This window comes from Doryrhamphus excisus, chromosome 3 (genome assembly GCF_030265055.1).
Source record: "Doryrhamphus excisus isolate RoL2022-K1 chromosome 3, RoL_Dexc_1.0, whole genome shotgun sequence".
In the NCBI taxonomy this organism is placed as follows: domain Eukaryota; kingdom Metazoa; phylum Chordata; class Actinopteri; order Syngnathiformes; family Syngnathidae; genus Doryrhamphus; species Doryrhamphus excisus.
The window spans coordinates 19,052,698-19,069,528 of NC_080468.1; the positions used below are offsets into that span (position 1 = coordinate 19,052,698).

The window sequence follows — 16,831 nt, forward strand, 5'->3', positions numbered from 1 at the left end:
AATGTTACATGATTCTTTTATCATTTTCAGTAAACAAAACAACATAATCCAGGCACAGATACAAAGTCAAAACACTGTTTCTTCTCTTTTTTTACGTCTTATTTGTGACACAATAGTCAGGAGTAAAATATGCCAGTGTGTCCGTTCGAAAGCGACAAATTCATGAGATGACAAGAAGTGCTTTGCTACAGCAACGATGACGGATTATAGGACAGCACATGCAAACATGTTATTCATCCCAGCTTTATTCTTGAAGAACCATTCACACACGCGTGCACACACAGTTAATGAACTGCACTGTAAAATAACATTTTTAAATGTCCCAATAATATATATTACAACAAAGACCCACGCATACACTCACACACACAAAGTCTGTTCTGGTGGGAATTCCAGTATTGACTAAAATGATTGCACCACGTCCCAGATGACAGCTAGCCCACCTGGTAGAAACATGGGCCAAAGGTGAAATTCTGATGCTGACCAGTCGGACCAGCTTCCTTATCCTTAGGAGTCTGAAGTCGCTCTAAACATACATACAAAAAAAAAAAAATCACAAGGTTCAATCCTCGTGCCATCTGAAGTTTATGCATACTGATTTTTCTATGACGCCGCCACAAGTAGGCAGTACACACAGGGGTACAATATATGCTTTAAAGGGGACCTATTATGCTCATTTTTCAGCCCTTTGTATTGAGTCGTGGACTCCTGTAGAGCAGCTACACACAATAACCAGCACACAAAGCTTTATAGTTCTTCCAGAATCTGCACCTATTCAGCTGTATTTCTTTGGATTTCGTGGTTCCCATGAAAATGGTCAGTTTTATTACTTGCAGGCACGCCCACTGTGTGATGGAAAAAGCATAATAGGTCCCCCAGAGAACTTTCAAACAAGCATGTTAGCTTGTGAAATATACCATGAATCAAAAACCCAGTAAAGCAACGCTAACAGAGGACATAGTTTTCTGCTTGCAAATCAAATTTTAAATGATCAGCAGATATAAGTCTGTCTTTTTCTTCTACTGTCTACCTTCCATAAATCAAATTCCATCCTTTCCATTTGCGTAGGAACCACGCTTACCACTGGCCTTTGGTGGCGTTGCTCCTTCTCTGTTGTGAGATGTTGTAGATCTCCTGGAGCTGCGCCTTCTGGTCGTCACTCAGGGGTGCTATCAAACACTGGTACCAAGCTGCATCGTTACTCTGGACCCCTAAAAACAGTCAATAAGTACAGTGCAGGGTTATACAATGTGGGTAGTATTTGTAGTTTTTTTTTCCACACTAATACTGAGTAAACATATTATATCCTGTAGAAATCCTCATTGGACTGAGCTTGATGTCTACTTACTATTTCATGTTAAATACTAGTAGTTATTAATAGTAGTTATTACATAAACAACTAGCTTCCCTATAAGCCAGGGGTGTCCAATGGTCCATTTGTGGCCCAAGGTTTTTATTTATTTATTTGTTTGTTTGTTAAATCTGCCCCCCCCCCAAAAATAAAATATGAATAATTAAAGACTTACAAGAAAAAACTTTAAGCGTTAGAAGAAATCACACTAATTTATAAAATATTTTATAAAATATAAAAATATATAACATTTATAAAATAATAAAATATCACAGAATGCTACTGTATGCACAGTGGAACCTGTTCATGTTGCCCTCTCTTCTATAAAATCCATTTGTATATCTTGTTTGTTGCTGTGGTAAAATTCACCTGCCATTTTGATGCTTACTTTGCACTGAACAGGAAGTCACTGTCTTGCTGTTGTTGTTTCATGCTGCTGTGATAATGAGTTAACAATACTACAACATGTGTCAAGTACACGGTACTTGATGACATGCTCGACATAAACGGGTTCCACTGATGTCTTATAAAAAATAATAAATCATGCAGAAGGGTGACAAAAATGTGGACTCACTGAGCAGTGCGGATGCAAAGAACTGATACTCGTCTTCTCCGTTGTCATAGTCAATGGGTGTGCTGTACTCTTCCAGAGGTGTTCCCTCAAAGCAATCATCATCATCATCATCATCATCATCCCAGTAGTCCTCATCATTATTCCCATCTCCCATGCCCATGGGTGTACTGGACTGCTGCTGCATAGTATTGCTGTTCTCGTTCACCTCATCTTCATCGCTGGGAATCTCCTCTGCTCACACAGACAACATCAAACCGCATATGGATGTAATCTGGCACTGGTTCTTAAGACATAAGACCACATGGTAATTCACTTTGGGGTTTTTATGCTTGCATGGTCCCCCCGTTTGTCATCTCACCATTTTTATCTTCAGCCAAAGTCTTCTTATGGGCCAGCTGGTCTGGTTTATTGATGTGACGGGAGGTATAAAGGTGTTTGAGGCCCAAGAACAGCAGCAATATCGAAGGAATAATCTGGGCGGCGACTCCCTCCAGCACCGCCGGCCGACTCGGAAGCTCCATGAGCACCGTCAGGCCAATGATGCACATCTTACGGTCATGGAGCCTGGTGAGTGGATCGCAGGGTCGGTTGAAAAGAATGATAAAATGCGTACAGAGCAGAGGATACCGTACAATGCTCTTCTCATAAAAAAAGTGTCTCATTGACTTTAATAATAAAAGAAAAAAAGTTTTTGTCTCACCCAAGGAAGAATTCTGTGTCGTTCATCCACTGGTTGATGAAGTGTACAGTGATGGGCTGGGAGTACTGGGGGAAGTGTGTATTGTCCAACGTGTGCATGAGAATGGCCGGGTTGTAGTAAAGAGCAGCAATAGCCACCTCCAGGCACATGATCCTGAGCTCGTTGGACTTTACGCCCCGCATCAAACGCTCCAGGACCGCTTCCACAAACAGAGGGATGCACTACGATTGAGATACACAAATGTGTGTAAAACCTAATACACATGTACACGGGCGGACACCACTCTTATGAAAAAGACAAAGCGACCATAATACTCAGTTGAGCATGGCTACACTGTTGGTTCTAGACCAGGGGTGGGCAAACTACGGCCCGGGGGCCACATCCGGCCCGCCAAGTGTTTCAATATGGCCCGCCTGTTTTTTCCAAATATTTCATTTGAACTCAACATAAAACCTCAGCATCGTGGCTTGGGCCAATTTTTTGATGGTTGAGGTAGCTGCTTTATCAATTTCGTTATTTGATGTGGTCTGTTACAAAATGCTCCTGTAAAAAGGGACACAAGCACATAATAATAATAATAATAATAATAATAATAATAATAATAATAATAATAATAATAATAATAATAATAATAATAATAATAATAATAATAATGTTGTCAATAATGCTAATAATACTACTATTATATTAATATTGTTGTTAATAATATTAATATAATAATGGTAGTAATATTACAAAATACTCCTGGAAAAAGGAGCACAAGCACAATAATAGTAATACAAATAATGATAATAATACTACTATTATATTCATATTGTTTTAATTATATTAATATAATAATGGTAGTAATATTATTATAACAAAATAATAATAATATAATAACATTACTATAACTAATAATAATAATAATTCTAATAAAAATAACAATAATAATAATACATTGAGAAACACACTTTACATCAAATAAATGATTTCAAAGTGCACATATAGCAGATTGCATGACACTTTTACATGTAAAATATGTGTAAAAATATAGGTGTAAAAATGGACTCTTACGTGTAAAATACTACATAATCCCCCCCCCCCGTCAATTTTGTTAAATTAATGCGGCCCGCGAGTCAAAAAGTTTGCCCACCCCTGTTCTAGACCCAGCCGTGGCAATGAATTTCCGCCAAGTAAGATTTAATATTAATAAATTGAATATTTTTGCAGCTAGAGCTTAGAAAACTTGTATTTTCCATCAAAGGATGGAAAAGTTACTTCCACGATTGGTTTGGTTTACTAATTATTTTCTTTATGCCCGTGCAGCCCTCTTGTGGGATTATAATTTGTATAATAAAAACATGAATAAACTATCAATGCATTGTAAAAGGTGTGTAGTTATGCCCACACCACAGTCATCTTGGCAGATGCAAAACTATTTTCATGAAGTCAATATATTAACAGTAAACAAAGCAAATACAACAACAACAATACTAAACCTTGTATTATTTCATCCCTATCAGCAATGCAGGATCTGATTCTGACCTGATCGATCCCTCTGCCTTTGCACTGCAGTATGATCACCTCCAAAAGTTTGGCGGCGTGACACTCTGCGTCCTCACCGGCATCTGTGATCAGCACCTGGGATGGATGGTGAACCACGATGGTCAACGAGTGAAGGCAAAGCGGCAAAACTTTCCACTCGGTTCTTCCTCGGTACGCAAATGAGCAGCAGAAGAGAACCGTTACCTTTTTGCACATGCTGTAGATGATCTCCAAGTGCTTGGGGTTGGATAGGAAGACATCTGTGTCCACAGTGACGTAGTTATGCAAAAGTGGCAACATGTCTGGAACAAAAAAAGCAACATGCTAGCCAAGAGCGAGAGGGCTTTGGAGGCTGGTTTCAAGGCTGTAATAACCAGCCGGGATCAAATAATTCAATAATTATATAACCTTTACTGTATAAGTAACATAAAGGTTCAACCAACCAGTGAAGTAGTCAAAGCAGTCGTGCTGAAAGACCTCGTACAGGACGCTCAGGAGCTGCCACATCTGGGGGGAGATGGTTTGGCATGTAAGTCCGAATGCCAGTGACAGGATCTCCTCGTAGAACTCTGAAAAAATATGTATGTCATGTGGAAAAATTAAGCTTTCATTTCCTTTGTTTCACATTGAATCAAAAAACATCTTGTCTGGCGAGAACAGTGGAACCAGAAGCCAATCAGACATATGAACTGTGGTGACGATGATACACACAACATGGACGTGGCAGCGCACAAGGAAGGAGTGGAAGCACACTTTGCTCTCACCCGGTGGTTCCCCATCGCCGCTCAACATGTTATGGTGTTGTAGTGATTCTACAGTTGATCAAAGTTACTTGAGATTTGTCAGATCAAAACACAATTGCTGCACAAAAGATGTCTGTCTAAAGTACCGCAGAAATTCAGTACTTCCACTCGAAGCACTGTTGTTCTTCTAGCGTAAATAGGAAATTCATCTACAGTACTGCAATCTCCAATCTATTTTACACTTGTCTTCTCTACAAGAGAGGAGAAATATGATCTGAACAAATGTAACAGTTACTGATTGTAAAAGTACCGGATGGAGTGGTAGGATTTAATAAGCTTTGCTTCTTCCTACTCCTTTTGGACATGTGGAACTGGGAACTGATTATGGGATGCACTCAATTGGAATCTGATGCATGTTCAAATGAAATTAAACCATTACCATTACCAAATCGTTCATAAGACGTACAAAGATGATACAAAAATGTGAGATGTAGTATTCCACACTGGTCACTAGGTGTCAGTAATGTTACATTGATGAGAGAGTAGCCACCATTGTCAACGGTGTTGACTATAGGGGTGTTATTTCATGGCTAGAGGGCTCTAATAATGTTAAAACAAGGTTGTGAAACAGGTTTTATTCTATTTATAAACTTCTAATTCTACATCATTAAGACTCACTTTTCACAGCCGGGTCTAGAACCAGTTAACTGCAATAAACGAGGGAATACCGAACATAGAAACGACAGATTCAATTGTCAATTGCCATTGTGGTAATGGATACAATGTAAGAAAACAGGCTAGCTTTTCTACAAATGTTGAATGAATGTAAGTTAGCCGTGTTAGCAATGACACATTTGTCTTACACCAGCCTGGATTATGCTCTCCCCGGATGCACTCAATTGGAATCTGATGCATGTTCAAATGAAATAAAACCATTACCAAGTACATACGTGTCATAAATGAGTCTGCCCAATCCTATATTGTGTCATTGTAGTTTTCTTGAAAGTGATGTTAAAATATTAGTAGTAATAGTGACAACCCTAATGTGAAGATATTCTACTAACACTACAGAAAAGATGTGCCGCAGTGAAAAGGTAAGAATCTGAAACTGTACTGCCTATTCAACACACACACCTGCCATACCTATGATAGGTTTCTGCAACACCAGACCGATCACTTGCAAACAGATACCCTCCAACTGTTGTGTGACCTGAGGAGGAGGATAAAAGAAAAGAAAAAAAACATTAATATTACTTTTTATTCATCTGTTTATATGGGTGATTAGGGAAGCAATATAGAGGATGACTTGCCTCCTTGTGATCCTCCATGACTGTAAGAATGGTATCGATGGTGCTAAGAACACCAAGAGCCATGACAGTCTTGTCTTCATTCTCCTCATATTCCTCACTCTGAAGAACCCTGGTGAAGATCTCTGCCTGGGAAGTACACGTATACACCCGATGGTTAAACATACCTGTATGTCCGGTACATATATTGTGTCAATAGACTATACAGAATGATGTACGAGGTTATGTCTCTATGTCTCACCAGGCTCTGTGTCATGTCAACAGCAATTGCTGCAACTTCTTGGCTGTACTCGCAGATCATCTTTTGGATGACATTGGTCAAATCATCATTCTCGGTCTCTTTAACCACGTGGAGCAGCTCTTGCATCACTGGTCGGATGTAAGGCCTGATGTACGTCTTTGCTACACAAAGGCACAAGTGAAGAAAGTTCATTCGTGAATGGATCATTTCTGTATCAATGAATGTGCTGCAGAATAACATGTGTGAATGCTCTTCAACATTTTTCCCATCCCTGTCTGTCTAACTGACGCCGTAGAGCAGAGGTAGGGAACCTATGGCTCGGGAGCCAGGTAGGGCTCTTTTGATGACTGTATCTGGCTCTCAAGCATTTCTTACCACAATAAAAATGTATTTTTGCTAACATTTTAAAGTAAACCATCACAGAAATGACTGTTAAAAATAATATTCAAAATCAACAACTTTCTTATGAATTTTAATTCTTCCATCTATATTCTGCTGCAATACGGCCAACTATATCTATCTTTCCTGATGATATTTTCCAGGTCAAACACCAAAACTTGATTATTACTGGGTAATGCTGTAGTCTACCTCGGTCATTGAGATGTCAAAAAAACATGTAAATGTAAACTTTCCTCCTTTAGTCAAATAGCTAAAGCTGCAGAACCAAGTCTTCTGATGAAGATGGCCAAAAGAATGAAATACGTGTACTGAATACGGTTCAAAACTATGCAGCAGCAGAAGTTGTATTAATGGCAGCAAGTATTTGATTTATTATTAGACACTGCGCTGCTCACGAAAGTATGCTGGCCACACCCCCTTGGCGTGGGGTAGTGTGCCTGGTCTACATAATTAGAGCCCATTATATCTAAAACTGTTGGTCTTACATACAAATGCACACATTTTATTGTATTCAATGTTTAAAAAAATGTATATGGCTCTCACAGATACACATTTTAAAATATCTGGCCTTCATGGCTCTCCTAGCCAAAAAGGTTCCCGACCCCTGCCGTAGAGCAAAACAGCAGTAACTTCAAAACCACGTGTTGGCTTTCCTCGACATACCTTCTTCTTGATTGCTGACCAAGGTTTGTAAAGCAATGGCTGCCTCCACCTTGACAGGCATCTCATTGTCATCGACCAGGTCCTTTTTCACCAACTCCACCGCATTCCTCAGTGCCATCACATTGCGGAAATTGAGCTGGCCGAAACAGTGGAGGACCCAGCATGACTGAGGAAAAAAAAAAAGTAATAGAACGATTAAACTTATATGACAGAGGTTCAATTTTGGTGTCATCTGATTCATTCATTCATTTTCTACCGCTTTTCCTCACGAGGGTCGCGGGGGGTGCTGGAGCCTATCCCAGCTGTCTTCGGGCGTAAGGCGGGGTACACCCTGGACTGGTCGCCAGCCAATCACAGGGCACATATGGACAAACAACCATTCACACTCACATTCGTACCTATGGACAATTTGGAGTAGCCAATTAACCTAGCATGTTTTTGGAATGTGGGAGGAAACCGGAGTACCCGGAGAAAACCCACGCATGCACGGGGAGAACATGCAAACTCCACACAGAGATGCCCGAGGGTGGAATTGAACCCTGGTCTCCTAGCTGTGAGGTCTGTGCGCTAACCCCTAGACCACCGTGCCGCCCTCATCTGATTCACATGATGCTAATTTGGTGTGCAAAGTGAGTACATTAGTGGTGTTTTGGTACTGTATGAACTCTTACCCTGGCTCGCAAGTAACCCAATGGAGAGTTGAGCAAAGGGAAGACATAGTTTTGAAGCACCAACTCCATCTGCTCCACGTAGACCCGCTTCTGTAAAACACACACAGCATAGCAATGCAGAGTGAAACCTCTTCCTGTCTGCTTGGCGGTATTAGACGAGGAACACAGACACACAATATGATTGACTTGATTTTCATTTATTGTGTGATTCATTCATTCATTTATTATCACCCTAGCCTAGTGGCCACAAGGTTTTTTTCTCACTGAGAAAGCTTGTCAGGTTCGTGACACCCCTAGTCCGCATCTACGGGTGTTGTTTAGTTTTTCACTTTTGATTCGGTTCTTCTTTCATGTTTAAATGCAAGTTGTTGGCATTTTTTTAATGCAAGAACCTCTGTAATATACCTTAAGTAGTAGCTCAGCTAGTGCACCAATGCAATGCAGTGCCCCATCCTTCCTATGAGAGTCACAGCTGGGATCCATCAGGATCTGATGACAGAACTCCATCATTTGAGGCATAACCTTGTGAGAGAAAAGCTTGTTAAATGGTGACGTGATATGCCTATAGTCTATCTAGCATCATTTACAATCCAATCCAAATAAACATTCATACATTTAAAAAAAAACCCAAGGCAACTGGCATTGGTAGAATGGAGAAATAAAAACATTTCTAGAGGATAAACTGTCCAAACAAGAAGTCAGTTCCTACGAAGGGTAATGTAATGCTCAACAATAATTGTACTGTTCTTCTCACCTCCTTTCTCTTGCGTGCGGCATTACACAAAAGACTCTGTGCAGCAGTGGCTGGGAGGGCGTGGTCGTCATAGAGATCTGGAACAAAATGACACATTTAAAAACCTAAAAAGAATAGGTGTAAATTCTGGAAGATCTAGTCATTTCATGTATCTTAATTTACTATTTGTATATAAATACTTGCTTTTTTATTTCTCTCTCTCTCCAAAATATAGCAAAATTACATGACTACTATGTATTACTATTGTATTATTACCACCCCCCTCCATACAACCCACTTCTCATTGTGTGATTTCTATACAGTATATATTTTGAGAGTACTTACTGAACTTCATGTGGATGTACTCAAATGGGTCTTCTTGCCACAGCCTCTCGTCCTCATCTTTGTAACACATGAGAGGGAAGATCACCTCCTGACAAATCGTCTGTAAGAGATGAAAGATGAAATCTTACCAATCGACAAAACTCATTCAATTCTGTCAACAAACCACTGACTTTTAACGATTAATAATTTGTACAGTCAATCGTACACGTAATAAATAATTTGATAACATCCTTGCCTGTTCCCCACAAGTTACAATGGCCATAATGTATGGATGGATTTTTGCTATGCATGTACTGCATTGGATTATTTAGAGTCTTCATATTTGTTATATGTGTCAATTACCAAAAAACTGCAAGGAGTGTTCACATCACATCATTCTATCGCTAATCTAAGTAGTATGCACGCACGTGTATGTGAATGGGATCATCGTGCTGTGCCCAAACATGCCGTGAGTACACCATGAGCTGGTTTAATGAGGTTATGAAATGCTATACAAATAAAGGTTAGATCCTTCCACAAACATGGTAATGCTAAATGTCCCGCTTGGCCTCCGTGGTACCTGCATGTGTGGCTTCATCTGTTTCCACGTCAGAGAGTGTGAAATGCCCTGGTTGAGATAGTTGAGACACTGCTGCAGAACACGAGGCGCAACATACTGCCTCTGTCGGTGTTGGTCCACCACCTTCAGCAAGACCTGGACAGAAGGCGCAAACAGAAATAAGTGCCACGGCAAAAGCAAGATCGTTACTCCGAGCAACAAATAAATCCATTTCAAACCAAGGCAAATACTTACTTGCTGTATACCGACTGCGTAAGTCTTCAAGAAGTAGTCAGCAAACTCAATGTACTCCTTTGTCACATTGCCAGGGCTCCCATAGCTGTAAAACATACCAGGAAGAGAGCGTTTCTGTGGCAGGCGTCTTTTATCCACACGAGTATAATCCCGAATGTTCATATCCATATAAAATAAACTTACAAAATCAATAAGGATCAAATCCCTACGTAAACAGCAAAAGACTATTTTTGCAACAACAACAAAAAAAAAAAAGTTCCATTCTCACCGCTTGAAAAGTCGTGTGATGACACGCAAGGCCCATTTCTTACACTTCCACCATGGTAACACAGGACGGTCATCTTCATCCACCTTCAACGTCTCCTAACAAATGGAACAAGCGATTCATGAACCCAGATTTGGTGTTAAAGTGTACCGTCCTTGGGCAAGGCAGAAAGAGATTACATTCATCAAACATTCCACACTTTAGGTGTCTATATGCTCTTGTGCTCTGGACTATATGATATGTTTTAGACCAGGGGTGCTCACACTTTTTCAGCATGCGAGCTACTTTTAAAATGACCGAGTCAAAATGATCTACCCACTACAAAAATGCAAAACATCTATTTATTTTCAAATGTATTGAGGATTATTTGTACGTACAATGTATGTTGATGTACCTTACATAACCAAATGAGCCAATATTGCAAAACACACATAATTAACTATTAACATTTTTTGTAATTACCTGAGTTTACTTTGATGACTTGCACTGAATTGAACCAGCCAGGGATGCATAGTCCGGACAGTAGCTGCTGATAGCCAGCCTCAAGCACACTTCCAAATGTTTATCAGTCATGGATAATATCCGTATCATAATATCCGTATAATATTCCATATCCGTATGGAAGTGATATGTTTTTTGCCTTTTTACTTGGTCCAGTTTTTGCCTTTTTACTTGGTCCAGCTCCTTCACTCATTTTAGTGACCATAAACTTTAGCGAGGGCTTAAAATCTCGCAATTCGCCGACTAGCTTAGCACTTTGCATCGTTGTTTACGCATGAGCGGTGACCTAAAGGTCAAAATTCAGTTGTCATCTGACTGGTTGTCCTGTATGTCAATCAAGTAACGGGGATGGATGATAGGCTGACATCGTAAGTTCTGCTGCACTTAGAGACGTTGTTTGATTTGATTGGTCGCCCGAAGGGCAACATTCAGGTGTCATCTGAATGGCTGCCCTGTATATCAATCAAGTGACGGCATTGATGCTGGGATATTTTTTTAATGTCACGCCGCGATCGACCAGCGATCGACCAGTACCACCTCCGCGATCGACCGGTAGCTCGCGATCGACTTAATGAGCACCCCTGTTTTAGAGGTTTGCATGTTGCTTTTAACTGTGAACTTCTTTCCACAAATTGAAACAAAAACCTTAAATAATGCTGTTGAAGTTATTGCAGTAGATTATTTTTATGTTTATGCTAAAAGAACTACAGCTCCCATGATGCTTGGAGTGCACTACCAGAAAGTAGTGAAATAGAGGCTACTATCACATGAAGTCTTATGCAGCCAACTAATCTTTTGATCTGACAAATCTTCAGTAACTTTGATCAAATCTTGAATTATTCCAGCGTCTGCTTGGATATTAGCACGGCAGTAGCTGTTCAACTCTGATGGAAAAATACCCAAAAAAACCCATATGTCACAAGTGACTGAGGTAGGTTGGCTGGCAAGGTTTATAGTGTGCGTATAGCATTTAATGTGTGGTTCCAATCCTGCCTCGTGCTCTGCCACTTGCATATTCTGTATCATCCACAGCGGCCTTGTCATAGGGGTAGTAGCAAATTAGTTTTAATCTTGCAAGATTAATTAAAGATTAAAGTGCTCTTGACATGAGCACTCGTGATACGTCTAATAAAAACAATTGTTAGAAACAATAATTTAACATAGACAGGAAAATGATGAGTGTGTGTGTGTGTGTGCATGGGTCTTACAGCAGGAACATCTTTGTCCATTATGGCTCGAAGTATTTCCATCCACTGAGTCATGACAGTGTTGTTGATCAACTGGAGGGGCAGCGAGTACTGTAAGGATACCCCAGAATAAGATCACCGTAATTACAGTACAGTACTCTAGTATTTTCTGTAAGATTCCAATCATTTTAACATTTTCTTGACTAAAAATCATAGAATTTGTGCATTTCCTGATCAAATACAGAAACGAAACCAGAGGTACATAAGCTGTCATTACACAGCTACAGCTACTATTTATTGGAATATCTCCCATGTCATCTATTAGGTGTATTAAGGTAAACAAGCACAGCACGCTGGCTATTAGGATACACAATGTACACTGTATAAGGCCAAGAAACAAACATACCTGTACAAGAGAATGGAAGATTTTAACGATCTGTTTCTGAATGAGGGCAGCAAATATTGTGGCATCGGTGAGCAGCTGGATGATAAGTTGCTGAATCCTCGGCAAAAAGATTTGCATGGCTGCAAGCAATGGCTCCCTCTCATCTGCCTTCCTGTACCTGAAGTGAACACGCGTTCTGATAAAGACCACTGGAGAGAACCATTGCACATCAGAAGAAGATGAAACAATATTTTAGATGATAGTGGATGAATATCAACCTATTTTTTCCACTGTGGTTCGTGTCTTGCAACTGATAACAAATATCAAAATGTGCATACCTCAGACATACACCCTACTGTATGGTGCAAATCAAAAACAGTTAAAAGATAGATGTGAGCTTGCGTAAGGAAAAAGGTCAGCAGTACCCCCTGAGGGCGCCATTGAAAATAGGATTAAAAGCAGAATACTCACTCGTAGGTTTTGACCAGCTGGTAGAGCGACAGAAGGCTGCCATACCAGCTGCCACTGTTGTTTGACTGGAGGTACAAACTTAACTTGTCCACTATGGCCGTCCAACGTCCTGGGAAGTCATGTTTGATGATAGTTCGAAGACATATGGTCAGCTGGGCGCTGTAAAATAGTGCAAAGACATGTGATGTTATTATCGTACAAGTCGAACTAACTCAGTAGTTGGAACAAGTGAGAGATTATATGTACCGTATGGTCTCAGGACAGCGGATGATGGCTTCCACAATGTGGTCCCTGATCTGCTGACGGTCGTTTTCATGAATGTTGAAGGGGAACACGACTTTGCCCAGCGATGGCTCCCTGTCCTGCCAGTACTGGCTAATCATGTTCTTCAGATAAATAGCAGCTGTAAGGACGCACACACACACAGGCAATCAGATACACAATCAATTATTGTTGGTACAACTGGGACATTTTAAACAGTTTTTGCATGTGAATGCTGAAGCTGAGCTGAAATGCTGGATGGAAAATGTGGAATTATGATGACAACATTTGGGAAATTTAAATATTTTGAATGTGTTGCGGACAAATTCCATAATTTCTATATCCACAGTAAAATAACTGCAGTGTATTTTTCTGTATTTATTCGTCATGTCCATCCCTATATCATAACAATCATAAAATGTAATTGCAGGATTTAAAGTCATACCTGCTTGGCGGACAGGAAATTCCACCTGCTCTGATGCAATTATTTGGAGCAGAGTTGGTGCAAAGTTGATGATCTTGTAGGACTAAAAGAGACCAAAAAAGATAGAAAGGAATTGGACATCACATAATGCAGTGGGGAAAATATTTATTTGATATTATATTATTATACACCATATGGATGATACAAACACTATGGAGTATTGTGAAAAAAATATATAATTAATTTCATTAATTATATTAAATATGTAAGCCTAATTAATGCTGACGCTTTATTTGGACCTGAACACATCAACAGCAATGCATCTCCACAACACACAAACACATCTCATAACAACACTTGCTCACTGCCTCAAGATAACCACGAGGTGCGTTCACAGACACTCCGAAAATCCCCACAAAGTCTTTATTATGCGTATATATGTGGTCTAAATAAAGAGCAATACAGTGAAAACCACAAAGTGACATAACAGGTGTGTGTAGTTTTGGCATTTGCTGGGTTTTTCTTTTGCATTTGTTGTTGATGAGATAAATGCCGTTGACGGACAAAGACATGAATAGGATGCAGAGAAGAAAGGGGGCATGCTAGATTACTTTTATGTCTTTGTTAAACTCTTGGTTTAAAATTGGTGTCTCTACCGTAGAGAATTACATCTTTATTCTTTAAAGATAGATGACTCTTAAGATCTGGTATCGTTTCATGAACTTGCAGGGGTTTTGTGTGTGTGTCTGTGTGAGACGTTCTTCTTCTGCATTTTTTGTTAATTTGTTTGTTGTTAATTTGCAGCATTTTCCCGTTGCATGTGTTTATATGGTGTGTGCGTGCGCATTTCGTTTTGGATCATTTCTGTTTGGAGCGCCTGGACGTTGATGCGTGTTTCCCCCTGTCGGCCACCGTACATACTGCTCAAATAATGATACACGCAAACTACATGCGATATTAAAAATTTACAATATTTATATTTGTATAAGTATATATATTAATTAACGTCGTGGTGGCCCATAACCAATGACAACCCGACGGTAGTTTTTGTACTTGTAGGTGCATAAAACAACAACGTAATAACCACAGTAGAAATCTCAAGCCAAAACACAAAACACACACACAATGAAGGACTATAAACAACTCGCTGCTTCTGACAGCACCCACCTGATTGAGTTCATCTTCTGCCGATCTTCTCAGATTAGGATCGATAGTTCCCCTCAGAGCCTGGATTATTCGATTGGGATCCATTGATTTCACTTACATGCACAGGTCCAGTTTTTGCAATGAAAACTAACGACACGCACTCAATTCCGAAGGCCGTCGGGGGACTGCATTAATTAAATGTCGCCTGAGTAACTCAACTCGACATTTAGTCAAAACGACCACGTATCAAAAGCCGTTTGGCGAGCACCGCTGCTGTTTGTCTCATCCACTGGCGCTTTCTTTACACATGATGCGGTATCACAGCTCTTTCGGTGAAATTTCATAAAGCTTGTTAAAAGAACAAAACAGCCGCTAAGTAGCAATTGGTTGACGTAAAAGTAAACTGAACACACACTTTACGGCTTCATTTTTCTTCGTCGTCTGCTCGAGAGCGCCGTTGTCTGTCGCCATCTTGAGTTTGGGAGCGGTACTGTCCGCATTCGTCCTTTTTAAGTCAAAACAGCATGGAAAGGTATTGCACTGTACGTATATAATCGCTATGTATTTTTATTGATTGGTTCGGGACCTGTCGTAAAAGATAATAAGCAGTCATAATCGCAGGACAACCTAACGGAAAAAGTAGCCGTTTCTGTATCGGCGTTACATTTCCAGTATCACTCTACTGTTTGCTGCTGCCACCTAGGAACCCGGATGAAGAAAATAAAACCACAGAAGAAGAGTCGTTGAACGTCTCGTGCACACGTCACCACTGCAACGTCACCCATTGCGGAAGTCAACACGGAACGGACGATGCAGGGCAGCGAAGTACCCGTGAATTCATCACTGAAAGACGGTAAAAGCACTCTATAAGCCATTGTCGGCATTTTGCGCAGTCTTATTAAATACTTTTAGAACGTATTTAAAAAAAATGCTAACTTTTAATACGTGTAACTCGTGTTTACATAGCCTATATGCTACTGTGTGTGTTGGCAGAGTTGTACGTTGATTTCCTGTCAGAGGGGTTTGATGTGAAGGCATACACTGCTCAGGCTATTCACCATGCTGTCATTGCGGAGCAGCTTGCCAAGCTGGCACAAGGAATCAGTCAGCTGGATAAAGAGCTGCACAGCCAGGCATGGACGCCATACACACAATTGGGTTGGACTGTATAGACTTCACTCTTCTCCGTATAATAGTACTTGTTTGACCTTCCAGGTGGTTGCCAGACATGAGGACTTATTAGCCCAGGCAACTGGTATAGAGTCTCTAGAAGGTACGTATTAACATAAGAAATCATACCAGAGTTTTAGCAGTTATGGAGCTGTATTGTTGTTTTCAGGGGTTCTCCAGATGATGCAGACAAGGATCAGTGCTCTTCAGGCGACCGTTGACAGGTAAGAATGTGCCAAAATGCAGCCCAGCGACCATTTACATCCCAATGCACATTCTAAAAACATTCATTCATTATTCATTCATTCATTTTCTACCGCTTATCCTCAAGAGGGTGCTGGAGCCTTTGCTTGGTGCAAAGCAGGAACTGAAGCTGATTGGCTACGCTTATAACATAGTTCAGTATCCCTGAACTGGCATGGCACACTGCCATGATAAAGTATGATCATTCTTGCATGTGTTTTTCAGGATACGGACAAAAATTGTGGATCCATACAACAGGATTGTCGCCAGGATCACTCAGCTGGGCAGATTACAGGTAAACACCCGGAGCAAAAAGGTCTCTTAAGCATCTTAATATCTGCTTCCCTTTTCTATCCAGGTGGCCTGTGACCTTCTCCGGAGGATTATTCGTATTTTACACCTAAGCAAGAGGCTTCAGGTTCAGCTTCAGGGTGGCAGTCGGGAGATAACCAAAGCTGCACACAGCCTCAATGAGCTAGGTCAGTCCAAACTAGTTCCAATGAGGACCGCGTTGTGTTGTGAAATGTTCAGCCATTCAATTATTTATCTTTTTGTGTTTCCTTCTACTTCAAATACTACAGATTATTTGTCTCAAGGAGTCAATTTGAACGGCATTGAGGTGATAGAGAATGACCTGCTACTGATCAGTCGAGCGAGGCTGGAGGTGGAGAACCAGGCTAAACGATTATTGGAACAGGGAACAGAAATTCAGGTAAAAAAACCAAAACAAA

At 40.4% G+C, this 16,831-nt stretch overlaps 2 protein-coding genes across 5 annotated transcripts in view; one reads left to right on the plus strand and one right to left on the minus strand.

Moving 5' to 3' along the window:
* On the minus strand, window positions 1-15,368 carry ipo8 (importin 8). 2 transcript variants are annotated; one of them, XM_058068535.1, is made up of 25 exons: window positions 14,709-15,368; window positions 13,563-13,644; window positions 13,103-13,259; window positions 12,857-13,015; window positions 12,407-12,563; window positions 12,022-12,111; window positions 10,316-10,410; window positions 10,048-10,132; window positions 9,814-9,948; window positions 9,255-9,354; window positions 8,931-9,007; window positions 8,582-8,698; window positions 8,177-8,266; window positions 7,506-7,671; window positions 6,444-6,604; window positions 6,206-6,331; window positions 6,030-6,105; window positions 4,596-4,721; window positions 4,357-4,454; window positions 4,153-4,248; window positions 2,626-2,846; window positions 2,284-2,489; window positions 1,926-2,156; window positions 1,082-1,211; window positions 1-526 (listed from the first exon to the last, which is right to left on the minus strand). In XM_058068535.1, coding segments are annotated over exons 1-25 (3,066 nt in total). In that variant the 5' UTR covers window positions 14,793-15,368; the 3' UTR covers window positions 1-525. The 2 variants fall into 2 exon arrangements, with proteins under 2 accessions (XP_057924518.1, XP_057924519.1); XM_058068536.1 differs by having other exon boundaries at window positions 6,039-6,105; window positions 14,709-15,367.
* The window catches only part of cog5 (component of oligomeric golgi complex 5), a 7,589-nt gene continuing 5,791 nt past the window's right edge, over window positions 15,034-16,831 (plus strand). Inside the window, exons 1-8 of one of the 3 annotated variants that reach the window (XM_058068540.1) lie at window positions 15,034-15,229; window positions 15,391-15,540; window positions 15,681-15,820; window positions 15,903-15,960; window positions 16,027-16,081; window positions 16,326-16,395; window positions 16,459-16,579; window positions 16,682-16,812. In XM_058068540.1, the coding sequence (XP_057924523.1) occupies window positions 15,498-15,540; window positions 15,681-15,820; window positions 15,903-15,960; window positions 16,027-16,081; window positions 16,326-16,395; window positions 16,459-16,579; window positions 16,682-16,812 (618 nt within the window). In that variant the 5' untranslated portion in view covers window positions 15,034-15,229; window positions 15,391-15,497. Of the gene's footprint in view, window positions 15,230-15,252; window positions 15,541-15,680; window positions 15,821-15,902; window positions 15,961-16,026; window positions 16,082-16,325; window positions 16,396-16,458; window positions 16,580-16,681; window positions 16,813-16,831 lie in introns of those variants that run through there. The other 2 variants (XM_058068541.1, XR_009129118.1) reach the window with 2 other exon arrangements.